The following is a 13,110-nucleotide window of genomic DNA, read 5'->3' on the forward strand; positions in this document are numbered from 1 at the left end:
ACACACAGTTCATAACCGAGTTAAATGAGGGTTGTGCATAGGTGTAGTGTTTTGCCTTTAAAGATGCCTTGAAAGACTGATGACAAAACTTTCTAAGAAATAATGCAAAAAAATTTTTGAACCAATGACTAGAAATAAGTGACAAGTTCATATGGAAAGCAGAATAAGTATTACCTCAATAATAATTAATACTATGACTTCAAAATTAGAAAGATTTCTACAATGTGCAGGACTGCTGTAAGCCCAAAGTGTCTTTCACCAAGAAAATTTCAGATCAGAGCCCTACTGCAGACACCCTGCTGCTGAAGTGCCCGTGCAGTTCTCCAATAAGATCACTTAAATTTTACTCATCAAATGCCAAATCTTCAACAGAAATCGCAGTATGTCTTCGTCATCTGTTGTCCACTGACTCCAATTCCAAACTGCTTCCAGGCCATGGCTGGGAAGGCCCAGCCATGCCAAACTCTCCCCGACAATAGGCCTCAGCAGCACTCCAAGGCATCCTTTCCACATCCGACACACATTCTCTTCTGAGGCCATCACATTTTTTTGCTATAATGCCTTCTTATCATCATTCTTTAATTAAAAAGGTGTCTACTGAAAATGATTTTATGAATGAGCTGCAAACTAGCCATCCTGATTTTTGGATCGCACTTGGAGAACCCTTATCTGAAAGTACAGCTCTTCCACATATTTTGTTTTGAACTGCATTTAAGTGACAAGTTACCTGTTGCCATTCACCTGTATCAGTGGCTCCGGAGCACTTGCTTATATGTTTTTTAAGGAAGTGTTTAAAGGTATTTACTGCTTTCTGATCCTTTGGCAATGGCTAACTCTACGGGGCAGGCTAGCTCCGAGAACTACCTTTTTCTCCTGTAACTACAGAATCAGTGTAAATTCCACACAAGAGAAATATAAGGTAGATCTAAACAAAAGGATCTGATCTTTGAACATTTACAATGCTTGAGTCTATATCTAATTATTTGCCTGAAGTCACATTGTCAAAATATTGAAGTCAACACAAATTATTTACCTCTATATTATAAGGAAGTTTCTCTTGAGCTTTCAGATAGGGGCTTTTTGGTTTTGGTTAAAAGCACCCCACACAGTCATCACAGCAGCCTATGAAATTACTTTTTGCAAGCCACTCAGATTCCACAGCTGTCTAGGGAAGTGGGAAAAATCATGCATAATTCAACTACATCAAAGAAAATCTTTTTTTCCTACTGGAAGGTATTTAAGTATGTGCTTGGCTTGAAGGATAAGAGTACACTTAAAAGGATAGAGGTCAAGACCATCTCAAATACTTAAACTTTTCAAATAGCTAGTATCTTGCTGAGTCAGGTGCAAACTGGACAGATAATACAGTATGCCATCAGAAATGAAAGAAGACAGGAAAATAAGTGGTCTTAAAAGCTCTTACTTATATGCGCACATACACTCATATATGTAGGTTTTCTTTGTACAATGTACACATCTATTTTTTTTCTAATGAGTTCATTAATATAAATTCAAATTTGTAAATTAAGGGAATGTTTCTAACCTTTGAACAAATTCTACCTTTAAGTCTAAAATAAGCAAGCGTACTTTATGAATATCATGCTTTTGTATAAATTCATTTAGCTTGTAATAACCTGGGACATAATCTAAGAATTCAATGCAAGAATCATTGCACTCATTAAAGATATATAGAAAATAAACATTTTGACAACATATATTTTGCACTCATCATTTGTTTTTTATCCAACCTTACGTGTTGGGGCAGCGAGCTAGAAACTGTTACTTAAACTGGAATTTGTGCCAGGAATCTAATTCACAACTTCTGAGTCAGCTCTCCCACCCTCGCTGGATCTTCAAGCCTCAAAGTAACATAGTATGCACTTACTCTAATTAACTGCTTTTCTAGTGGCTGTGGATTTCATAAAACAAAAACACAGAGCACTTTCCTTTAGCACAGAGAAGGATATCTAGAGACTACCTTTTATTCTTTCCTGAGGACTGCACATTACAAATTGCTGAAGAATAGTATCATTGCGTCTGGAAGCAGCTGCAAAGTTATGACTCCTGTCAAAGGCTGATTTTTGAAAGACTCCCTGGTCTGAGCGTTCCTAAGGGAAAAACAGAACCACACATTGTAACAAAAAAAATTACAATTGTAATTTTTGCAAAACGTTCAACAATGCAGAAGATCAGCCATCACTACAGATAGTGCACAAATACAGCGTAATGTACTGTTCACTGTACATTGCTTGCTTTCAAATGAGAAACTTGAAAGATATCTTCAAAATGACTATCTGTTTTTGCTGACCATAAAATAAAGACAATATCTAAGCAATAACAATCATTAAGAATGATGCACAAAAATGAAGACCGTTTTTTTTATGACCCACAACTGGCTTCATTCAAATTCTCCATCTGGGAGGGCAGCTTGTGACACTGTCAACACAAGAACATGGGCAATGCCAATGGTATTTTTCTGCCAGCCAGCTGGTTCCCTTCTCTCAGAGACTGAGTGCATATGTTCCGATGATCACACACTAGCGCAGTTTTGCAAGGAAGGAGTTACACCAAACTCCCAAACGCAGGTCTTCTGGCTAGCAGCTAAACAAACTCCTGTCACACCTCTAGTCAGCTTTTCTTTTGAGACATTCCCCCCCCATACATGCCATATCGCCTAATTTATTCTCCTGAGCAGTTGCTCAAAAAAAAAAAGGGGGGGGGGGGGACGGGGGGACGGGGGGACCAATCACAGTTTCTAAAACTGAGACAGACCCAGAAAGACATTTCTGTACTTGTTATTCAGGGAAAACAGAAAACCCACACAGGGGGATATTATGGCTAGTTTTCAAAATAACCTTTATAGTTTCTGTGATTTTATATCTGTTTTTTGAAGGGGCCTCCAACTGGCTTCTATTTTTAAAGTGCATGTTCATTATGCCAGCAAATGTTACACTAAATATATCATTCCTTAAATTTCATAGTCACATCTACAGAAGAAATGCATGTATCTAACCTGCACAATTTCTTTGTAAAATGATGCAAGAGGTTTAATGCATTGGCAAGTGATTGCCTGCAAACCAACGCGTAAGAAAGGACAGCATGTTACATCACATTGCAACCTGCCTTCCAAGCTTGATAATAATAAAAATAAAAGAATAAAATAATAAAACAATAATGAAATAATAGTAATAAAAATAATAGTAATAAAATAATAGTAATAAAATAGCAAAAAATGCACCTCAGAACACAAATCAATGGCGGGATGCTCACGGTGATACTATCGCTACAAATGTAGTCTCAGAGGAGAGGCAACACAAGCAACATTCTCTCCTCCTCCTCAGTGCAGCATGAGCCATTTGAAAAGGCTATTTTGAACCTCCGTACAGAAACACACACACCACACAGCCACTGACAATTATGTCTCTTCTCGTTACTGGAGATTCTTTAGTTTACATAAGATTCCTTAAGTCGCGAGGTCCACATTTACTACTTTCTCATGGATACTGCTAGCTAAATTAAACCTTGCAACATCCAAACTACTACTACATTGGAGGCTTGTACCCAGCGGGATAGGGAGCCTGAAATTAACAGCAACAACAAATCTGCTTTTCCAGCTCCCTGATAAATGACACAATCAATATCCTAACAACTGATCAGTAACCACCCTAATTAGAGTATTCAGCTTATAAAACATAGCTGTCATGGAAGCCCTCCATTAGTGTCCTGACCAATAAAAACAATAATGCATTTCGAAACATATTCTCCTTCTACCAAGCTGAGTTGCAGTACTCAGGAAGCTGTTTTGGGGAAAGGAAAGAATGGGCAACAACCCATTTCTGCTATGGTCTCCAGACTCAAATGGAATTACAACTGAACCTAAAGACTACCCTATAAAAATTAATTCCTGTCTAAAATGAATTTGATTCAATCAAGACCTCATTATGCGTTCTTCATAGGGCATGAGTCAAGATTATTTACCTCTCTCATACATCTGGATAATATATAAAACTATACACTTAACTATAAAAAGCAGCCTCATCCTTTTATTATGTGAATCTGATATTTGATCGGAAGTTTTCTAAAAAAATTTTGGCTTTTGTTAAATAAAGAAAACTTGCAGGATTGAGCTTTATTTGAAGGTGAGCTATCTTTCTTATGTCACAAGAGTGCACAATAATTTTAACATATACTTTATAATTCTTCCTTACAGCATAATGCTATGTCACATCAAAAAGGAAAGCAAAAATGTGTTTTCCTCTAACATATTCCAGAATTGCTAATCAATATTTTTCATATTTTCCTGGCATGATTGACACCAGTGCGACTTTTGCAAAGTGTCCTCCCAACAAAGTTAGAGCATAATGTTTGGAAAGTAATATACTTCTAAATCTATCTCTCAATCAATCAATGACGGTAGTAAATCAAACAGAAAATTATCAGGAAAATATTAAGAGTTAATTATACTAAAAGATACCTGTAATCTTTTCCCCCTCTGATATTTTATGCAAATACACCCACAAACATGCTTGTATATATTTTTATTTTAAGGAACTGTACAGATGTTCAAAAACTATTAAAATATTTACTCAAGGGTCAAAATTAAAACTGGGGTGAGTAGTAAGGGCAGCCAGTATACATATATACATATTATTTATGTAAAGATGAAGAAACAGTGTGCATATGTGCATGCATGCATGAAAGAGAGGGAGCAAGAGAGATCATAAAACCAATCCTTTTCAAATAAGAGGTGATTGGGAAACATCAATTTATATGAGGTCTAGAAAACATAACCATTAAAATTTCTTTCTTCTCTTATTTTGCTACCTTTACTTAAGCAAGTTTTATGTTAATCAACTCAGAAACCCATCCTGAAGGGGTGGCCTTCATCTGACATAGGAAAGTAAAATATTAATTCCTTGAAGGTCAAAAAAAAAACAAAACACCCAACCAAAAACAAAACAAAAAAACCCAAACCAAACAAACAAAAAGCCCCAAACAAACCAACAAAAAAACCCAACAGTAAACAAACAAACAAACAAACAAAAACAAAACAAAAAAGTGGAGGGACAGGACCAGAAGAAAACACACACACACACACACACAAAGTGGAGTGAATTAAAATACTAATGAAAATGAAAAAGCAAGAGTGAAGCAGAATCCAAGTCACACTAAGACGTTAAGGTCTCTGATCATGACAACAAATGAAATCAGAAGAATTCAAATTGTCTGTATCCCAGCTATTGCCTTGAGGAGGTAGCAGACAGTCGAAACTACATCAACACATTAATCCTAAATTCACCCTTTTTGGGACCACACTTGCTTTTGTTCTAATACTTGTCAAACTAAAATAAGAGGCAACTTTTAGCCTGGCCTCAACAGGAACAGCAGGACCAGGAGATATCAACCAGAAACATTATGTGAATCCTGACTCCAGGAAGTTAAAAATTCATTCTGCCAGGAGGAGCTCTCTGTGACCAAGACTTTAGCCATCATCTCTTGTATGCAAAAACATTGGGACTGGAAAGACATTTATCTAGTAAATGTATTTACTGCTTCACCTCTGTCTGCACCTCTAGTCTCCGGAGAACTACCAGCTGGATCCTTCCACGAATGTTCCCCTCCATGGACATGGAGCGCCTCAGTGTTTCCATAGCCTCATGATTTGACTTGCCCAGAAGTGACTCCCCATTTACTGCCACAAGCTGATCATTTACTCGCAAACGACCATCCTACAAGCAAAAAATAAAAACAAAATATTTTTTTAAAAACTAAAGAATTATTAGGCAGAGGTACTACATACAGGAAAGCAAGATGCAGACTATCAGATATTGCTTTCTAAAGTTTAAGAAACAAGAGATTGCATAGTACCAGGTCTTTAGAAAGAAAAATCTGTGTGTCCTGTAATTGACCATTTTTTTCCTCCATTTACCACATTTCAGGGAGAGTTCATAGGACAATTACAAACATAGAAGTGCATGCACACGCTGCCGTTTTCCTTGCACATACAATTTAATTTGTATCAGTTCTAAAAAGAAAAGAGGAAAAGGAGCTTTTACTTAGTTACAAGGACCCACATCATAGCTGTTAGTATCTGCAGTGCAACCGCGAAGGAATTTTCCATGCATTATTATCTGCTATTAGAGTCTGGTAAGAAACAGCTCCAAAAATTTTGTCTTATAGTCTCACTAGTGTCTATCTTGTCACAATTACCATGCCACCATATCGGGTGGTGGTCTCAGTTCAGCGTGGTCATTAAGACTTAAGCATCCTTATTTTAATTAATGCCGTCCATGTATTTTAACATCCAAACCTGCTGCCAAAAACAAAATTAGGGTTGAGCCATATCAAGTAGCCTATGCTTTGAAAAAAGTCATTCAGTTTCATTGGCAAGGTTAACTGACATTTGTGGGTGTAATAAAATTGTGGACACTGCTATTTTGTGATTTAGGAATCCTATTGCTGTTGTCATTATTATCTGTAATTTATTTCTTTTCATAAAAGCATGTGCCATGGACTTTACTCTCTTTAACAAGAAAATAAGGTCTATTAAATTAAGAGAAAAGAGTTTCTTTTAAAGATTGTCAAGTTCACAATTATCAGGTTGGTATCAGACCTCAAAGGAGGAACAGAAAGAGTAACAAACTGAAGACATCCAATATAAAATGGCAGCGAAGAAACAATAGCAGGGAAAGAACTTGCATAGAAATATATTTCTTGGTTAAAATGAATCTGATTCATTCATAGGCTCATTGTAATGAGCCTCTTCATCAGGCACTTGTTCAAACTGTTTACGTATTTCATGCAACTGAGTAATCCAAAATATATATACTTTTTGATTTTTACTTTTTCTACCATTAAGACATTCAATTAACTATTCGGCTATTACTGCCAAGTCTAAGTCATTTGTGCTCAAGTGAGTTACAGTAGCTGTGACAAACCCAGCTTTCTTAAGTGTTATTTTTGTTGGAACTGGGTATCATCATTACCACAGCAGAGTATGAATAACCACAGAGCTGAAGAAGAACAGCATACACCAGAATCCAAAATAAACTGGGAGGGACAAGAAGATGGAAAGACAGAATTGGGAGATGAGTCACTCAGTGAAGGAAAATGAAGAGAAATAAAACTTTTTTGGGGAGGGTATGGGAATGGACGATAGGAAACAGCAATGCCATTTGGAAAAGATACTTGAAACCTCTCCCACCTCTCTGCTGCGTATTTCATGCCAACATAAATTTACATACAGCCAAAGTCAACAGGTTAACCCCACCCTTTCTCTACATACAAAATGATGGCATCACACATGCTACAGTTTAGGGAGAGAAGAGTTAACATTGTTTAACAGGGAGTTTTATTATTTGCACATGTTGTAATTCCTTTGTGTTCTATCAAAATTTGCTGAAATGAATGGAGCCATTCACGGCAACAGGAGTTTGAAGAAAAAAGATTTTATTCTTTGTGAGTTTCTGTAAGACTTTGAAAATTTTACAGGCCCTCATGTCCTCCTGCTGTGGTCCCACAGGTTCTTGAATTCCTTTTTTTCCTTTCTGTGGATAAACACCCATGTATAAATATCCGTTAAAGCTTCTTACTAAAGTATATACAAATACGTTCTCAAATGCATCTTGCCATGACTACAATCTGTTGACTATGCAACCGTCCCGAACACAACCCGTATTTTTAAATGAATCGCTGCAGCCTCAGAAAGCTTTGAATTGACCTGATTTTTAATTTGCTTGTAATACTTTTGTATGACACTTTGTATTTATTTATTTATATTCTAATAATGTCCATTCTTAAAGAACTTCTTTTGATGCATCTCCATTCTTCCCACTCTGTTACATGCTCCACTTAAATACAAAATTCAACTTGAATTCAACACTTCAACTATGATCAGAGAAAAAAGGTGTGCGTGCTTTATAAATGCTGATCAACTACACTTGCTAAGCCACCTGTACGAGGTACACTGGAAGACAGCTGGACACTGTTTTCACACTTGCTCAGGTAGAAGTTATTACACAGAAAACCCTTTTGCTAATTAGAGACTGAAAAAAAAAATACCAATATCTAAACAGTTTTCAAACACATATTTTCACATCACTGGTGTTATGGCCTGGTTTAAAAGCCTGAACTGCAAGACAATCTGCTTGGCTCAAAACAAGCTAAATGTTGTTTTAACACATTTTTTTTCTTTTATCTCCGAAAGGTAGGTTTCTTTGTGGCTTCCAAGTAGAAAAACAACATTTGGCATTTCAGCAAAACAGTTTTCAAATGCCATCTCTGAAACTGCAAGTGAGCTATTCTAATAAAGGGTGAAGTTACTGTTCCCTTGCTTATTCAAAAAATGCTGGTTTTTTTATGGAGGCTCACAGCAAGGGGTAGAACCTACCACCACATGGCTACCATACTCAGACAGTCAGTCACAAGACTCTCATGTTTTTTTACAGTAGAGCATGGAGATATAATGCCATGTTCTTCATGGACTTCTGTTTTTAATCAAAGCACACCTAGTTATTTCCCTTATCACATCAATGACATTTCTCTCAGAAGGAATTCCTTGATGACATCTATTGGAATCATCTAATTTCCCCATTCACTCCACACGAGCAGCAACATTTACTGCAACAGCACTCAGAAGCCCCAAGGAGGTTCAAGCTACACCATGTTTGATTTGAACAAATGCACATGTAGAAAATATTCCATTATTTCTAATAACTGCTCTGCTGCATTTCAGCTGCAGTAGACAGCCAGTACCTGATCATCAGGAATGCATCACAAGTGAAAAGCCAAGATGCCTTGAGATGAACAAGGTTGAAATCCCTAAAGTTATGGGGAAAGATGATGCATTTAAACTCAATCAAATGTTAGTTTTCCTCATATGAAAGGCTCTGCATAATTACAAATACCAAGTATTCTAGTAACCTCTTATCTTAGGGATGATAAAACATAGACACTTCAAAAATTACAAAAGGAGGTTAAGAAGGGACATAATGGTTCCATCAGCAAAAGTAACTCTCTATTCCTGCAGGACACAGTGTTAGAATACCAACTAAGAACATTAAGGCATTTTTACTTCATCTGCTTTTGTAGCAAGAGCAGTAAATAGGCACTGGGTCTTACTGTAGCATGTATGACAAGATACATTGATATTTTCTAAAGTCTTTAGCTAGGACAAAAAAAATCATAAAGTATTGAATTAATATATATACTTCATTTTTCCCTTATGACTTTTTACAGCTCCCTTACTGTGCTTTGCAATGCCACTAACACATCAGAGCTAGGTTAACGTGTTAACATTTTGAAAAACACTAAAAAATGTTGGCCTCTCTTCAGACCTTTGGTTCAGTCCAATAACAGATATCAGTTACTAACCAAAATTGTCTGCATCTCATATGTAACTCTTCATTCTAAAAAAACACACTGGTGAAAGAAATTTAATGTATCAAACCTTTATACAGCATTAGAAGGACTGAGCATTTACTTCAGCAGTGAAACAAATGTGTTGAAGTTCAACGTATTACACGTCTTCTTCTGAAGACAAGTGGTGACTGTATAGACAAGGGGATAAAGCTCCCCCTTATATTAGCATGATATCACAAAATCGGAACAAATCTTAAACTCTAAATGCAGAAGTGAGAAGTAGTGAGAGAATTCTCATGTCAGTGAGCATTATGATTTCATCCTGTGATAGTTTCCCAAGAAAACTTTGTACACTGAAAAGAGAATGCACATGTCTAAATCCATAATAACTCTGTTTCAAAGTTAAAATGAATAGCATGGGAAAATGCTCTGGACAACTACCAGCTGGAAAGAAAGGCTTTTTATTTAAAAACTTGCTACAAGAAGACATTTAAAATAAGGACATCTTTAAATATTTACACATAAATATGTGCACACTTTTTAACTTGATACAAGAAATTTTATTAATTGTTAACACCCACTGATTATGTTTTGTTCTATATAAAGGTCATTAGACAGGAGAAAGGCAGCTGTTCGCCATGCATATGCAACAGTAAACCGGTTCTTAAGACCTTGCCAAAATGACTGCATTCTGTGAGTACTTGCATAAAACACATCAGAAAGATTCTCTGAACAGTTCTGCTTGAAGGCAGAGCCTCAGCTACTATCTCATTTGCTCTGGAGCCTACACTCAGATCTATTGCTACACAGTTCTAATTGGTGAAAGGGTTATAATGAGGTAGAATAGAGGATAGGTCACAGGACACAACACAAAATAACCTTCCAGTCATGGTGACTAACTCTGCCAGTTGCCCTTTTACTTAGGTGTGAGCACAGAAGTCCTGCTTTATTAGTCTGCAGACCCCTCAAGCCAAAATTAACTGCTCTGGAGTAACTACGGAAGAACCCATAGTGGTAAACAAGCAGAGCTAGAAAGGGTTGTCTTATGTGTCTATGATGTGACAAGTCAGGTACCCAGTCCACTAATGCTGCCGGAATATGGCTCCACAAGCTTTGCTATTCAAAACAATGAGTTTATTCGTGGCAATATACACTGTCACTGCAACTGCTGTGGACAATTACTCAGGGAACACAGAGCTGGGAAAGCAAGGAGGGCAGCCTCATTTTCACAGTAAAATGAGTTGTACTCTGTAGCAGACATGCACATAAATTGAGTTTATCCAGCCCTAATTTGGTCAATCGTGCCTTAACTCATTTCTGATATACACCAAGTAGATGAGCTTATTCACTTGTCGTTTAGCCCTGAGTTAACTATGGATAGTGTTCTGAACTGCATGTACCAGGCTCAGTTATACTTCAGAAGATCCGAGCTTTGAAATAACTGTGGGACTAGGACAGGTAAATAATAGAAGCAGGGAAGTATTAAACATTCACATCAAAGCTAAATCCTTGATTATTGCTATTTACTAGCTGCTGTAAATAGATGATCATGAAAGTTTTAATGCTGTGAATTGTCTTACTCAGCAGGCTGATGCCATTAGAGAAATTTACATACACTGAATTAAAAGGTATTTTTACAGAAAAAAGAACTGCGAGGAATTGCTGAGATAACACACGAGAAAAAAAAAATACATTATGGATCCACAACAATTAAACATACTAGCCCTAAAAGACTAAGACTTTTGTTTCTAATTTCAAGGAAGATACCTTTTTCAAGTTTTATTTGGGAAAAAATGCAGCCAACAGATTTCCAAAAGATTAGGAAATAATTCAAATACTTTTTAATCATAAAAATATACAACAGTCCCTGTATAGACCTTAGAGGAAGCAGAACAATTCATAATACTGTCATTTACCAATTCAATATTACCAATTCAATCCACCTCAGGAACAATTGGTAACTTCTGCACAATTGATGCCAAGCTCAGCCAAGTCGCATTTTTACTACAATGGTAAAAAATATTTTGAATAGAAAGAAAACCATAACCTAGCTTTTTATTTACAGCATAAATTAAACATATAATCCTTAACCTCACAGAATGGTCAATTTCTAATTTTTATAAAGAAGTTTGTCTTTTGATTGTTTTTTATGGGTCTGCCTGTATCCCTTTGGGAGGACCAAAAGCAGTGCAGACAGGCAATAACGTAGATATCTAACTTCTCTGTCACTGAGCCTAGCAGCCTGCAAACTTTCCCATGCACTTCTGTGGGGAAGCTGGGAAGCAGCCTCTCCTCATACCCACACACCCTTAGCCTTCTCACCCTTCCCCATTTCCTTCAGCGTCCAAATGACCTCCAAGGTTTCCACCAATTCACTTTCCTTGTGGCAAACCCTACCACACACGACACCAGAATCTCGGGACAAAACAGTAGTAGATTTGCAGTTCACCTAAAGGAATGAGTGACAAAAAGGTATTTGTTCCTAGAATGCTTATCAAGTGAGATTCAGCACTCAACATAAGAATGTCAAAATTCTAACGCAGTCATTGTCTGATGCGTTTCTTCCATACCTTAAAAGCAGCACCTCCGTGAATAACGGATTTGATGAAAATCCCAAGATCAGCTCCAGTCTCCCGAGATTTGTTGCCTTTTAAGCTCACACCAAGTCCAGCAGAGCCAGAATCATTCAGAGGAATCTCAAAGGTCAGCTGCTCTGTGGTTTCTGGAGAAAGAATACTGCAGTTTGGCTCTCCTTTCTGTTGGAGAAAACAACGATGAAAATATGGGTGAAAAGTGGGCAGAGACAATGCATAAACTAGTTGTATCCATAGGTTCATATGACATGAAATAGTCATCTTTTCCAGAAAGTAGCTTGAAGAAACAGCCTTATAACCAACAATGCATTTAGCTGACATTTTGTCACATGATCGGGCTTAAAATGTTATTTTTAATGATACCTAGGAATATGCCTAAATAGAAGGTAAAATAGCTTAGTTCCACATAATATAAAACTGATGTTGCAGCAGAATATAAAAAAGCCATTTATTTTAAACACAGCTGCATTAAAAATGTAAGCCATAAAACTCTCAACATCTTTATATGCAGCTCACAAACTGTAATGATAGTTGTACTGTTAAATCCCATTCCCCTCTGAAAATTGAGTTTCATCCTTAAAAAATTATCCTTCCCTTAAACCAGTCTACAGAGGGAAGTTGGTGTAACAAAAGTGAGAGTGAGAATTGAAAACACAGTAACTTATGCTGCACTAACTCCCTTTGTACATACTTTTAGTCCATAGAGGTTTGGGGCTTTTTTCCTTCTGCTATAGGTTGATCCCAAAATTTTTCCTAGATTAGATTGCTGTTTACAAGACTGCCAAGTCAAGTATCCATAGCTAGGGAAGATCAGAACGAACGTTCTTTTACTGTATAATGTATCTGCAGTTTTGTAGGGTTGTATGTTGTTGGGGATGGGTTGGTTGTTTTGGTTGGGTTTTTTTTGTTGTTGTTGTTTTGTTTGTTTGTTTTTTAAAGCAAATTAGAATCATGAAATTAAACAAAATCAAATTCTAGCCTGAAATATTCATACTGGCACTCTACAGAAATAAAACCAGGACAAGGAGACCTACTATGGAGTAAAGTGCTCATGGAAGGTATTAGTGGAAAAGACCTTATGCATCACATCCAATTTTATTCCACTCCTTCTCCTCCATATAACTCTAAGAAAATTAATTAGTTTATGTTTCTTGTT

The 13,110-nt window shown here is 36.7% G+C and overlaps 1 protein-coding gene across 1 annotated transcript in view; it reads right to left on the reverse strand.

Moving 5' to 3' along the window:
- Positions 1 to 13,110, reverse strand: part of PARD3B (par-3 family cell polarity regulator beta) — a gene marked incomplete at its 5' end in the record, with an annotated part of 288,181 nt that overhangs the window by 189,792 nt on the left and 85,279 nt on the right. The window contains 3 exons of the mRNA XM_082311454.1: positions 1,979 to 2,108; positions 5,559 to 5,729; positions 11,931 to 12,116. Coding sequence (XP_082167580.1) covers positions 1,979 to 2,108; positions 5,559 to 5,729; positions 11,931 to 12,116 — 487 coding nt within the window. The remainder of the gene's footprint in view (positions 1 to 1,978; positions 2,109 to 5,558; positions 5,730 to 11,930; positions 12,117 to 13,110) is intronic.

This window comes from Platalea leucorodia (assembly GCF_965183815.1).
Source record: "Platalea leucorodia genome assembly, chromosome: 5".
NCBI classification, from domain to species: domain Eukaryota; kingdom Metazoa; phylum Chordata; class Aves; order Pelecaniformes; family Threskiornithidae; genus Platalea; species Platalea leucorodia.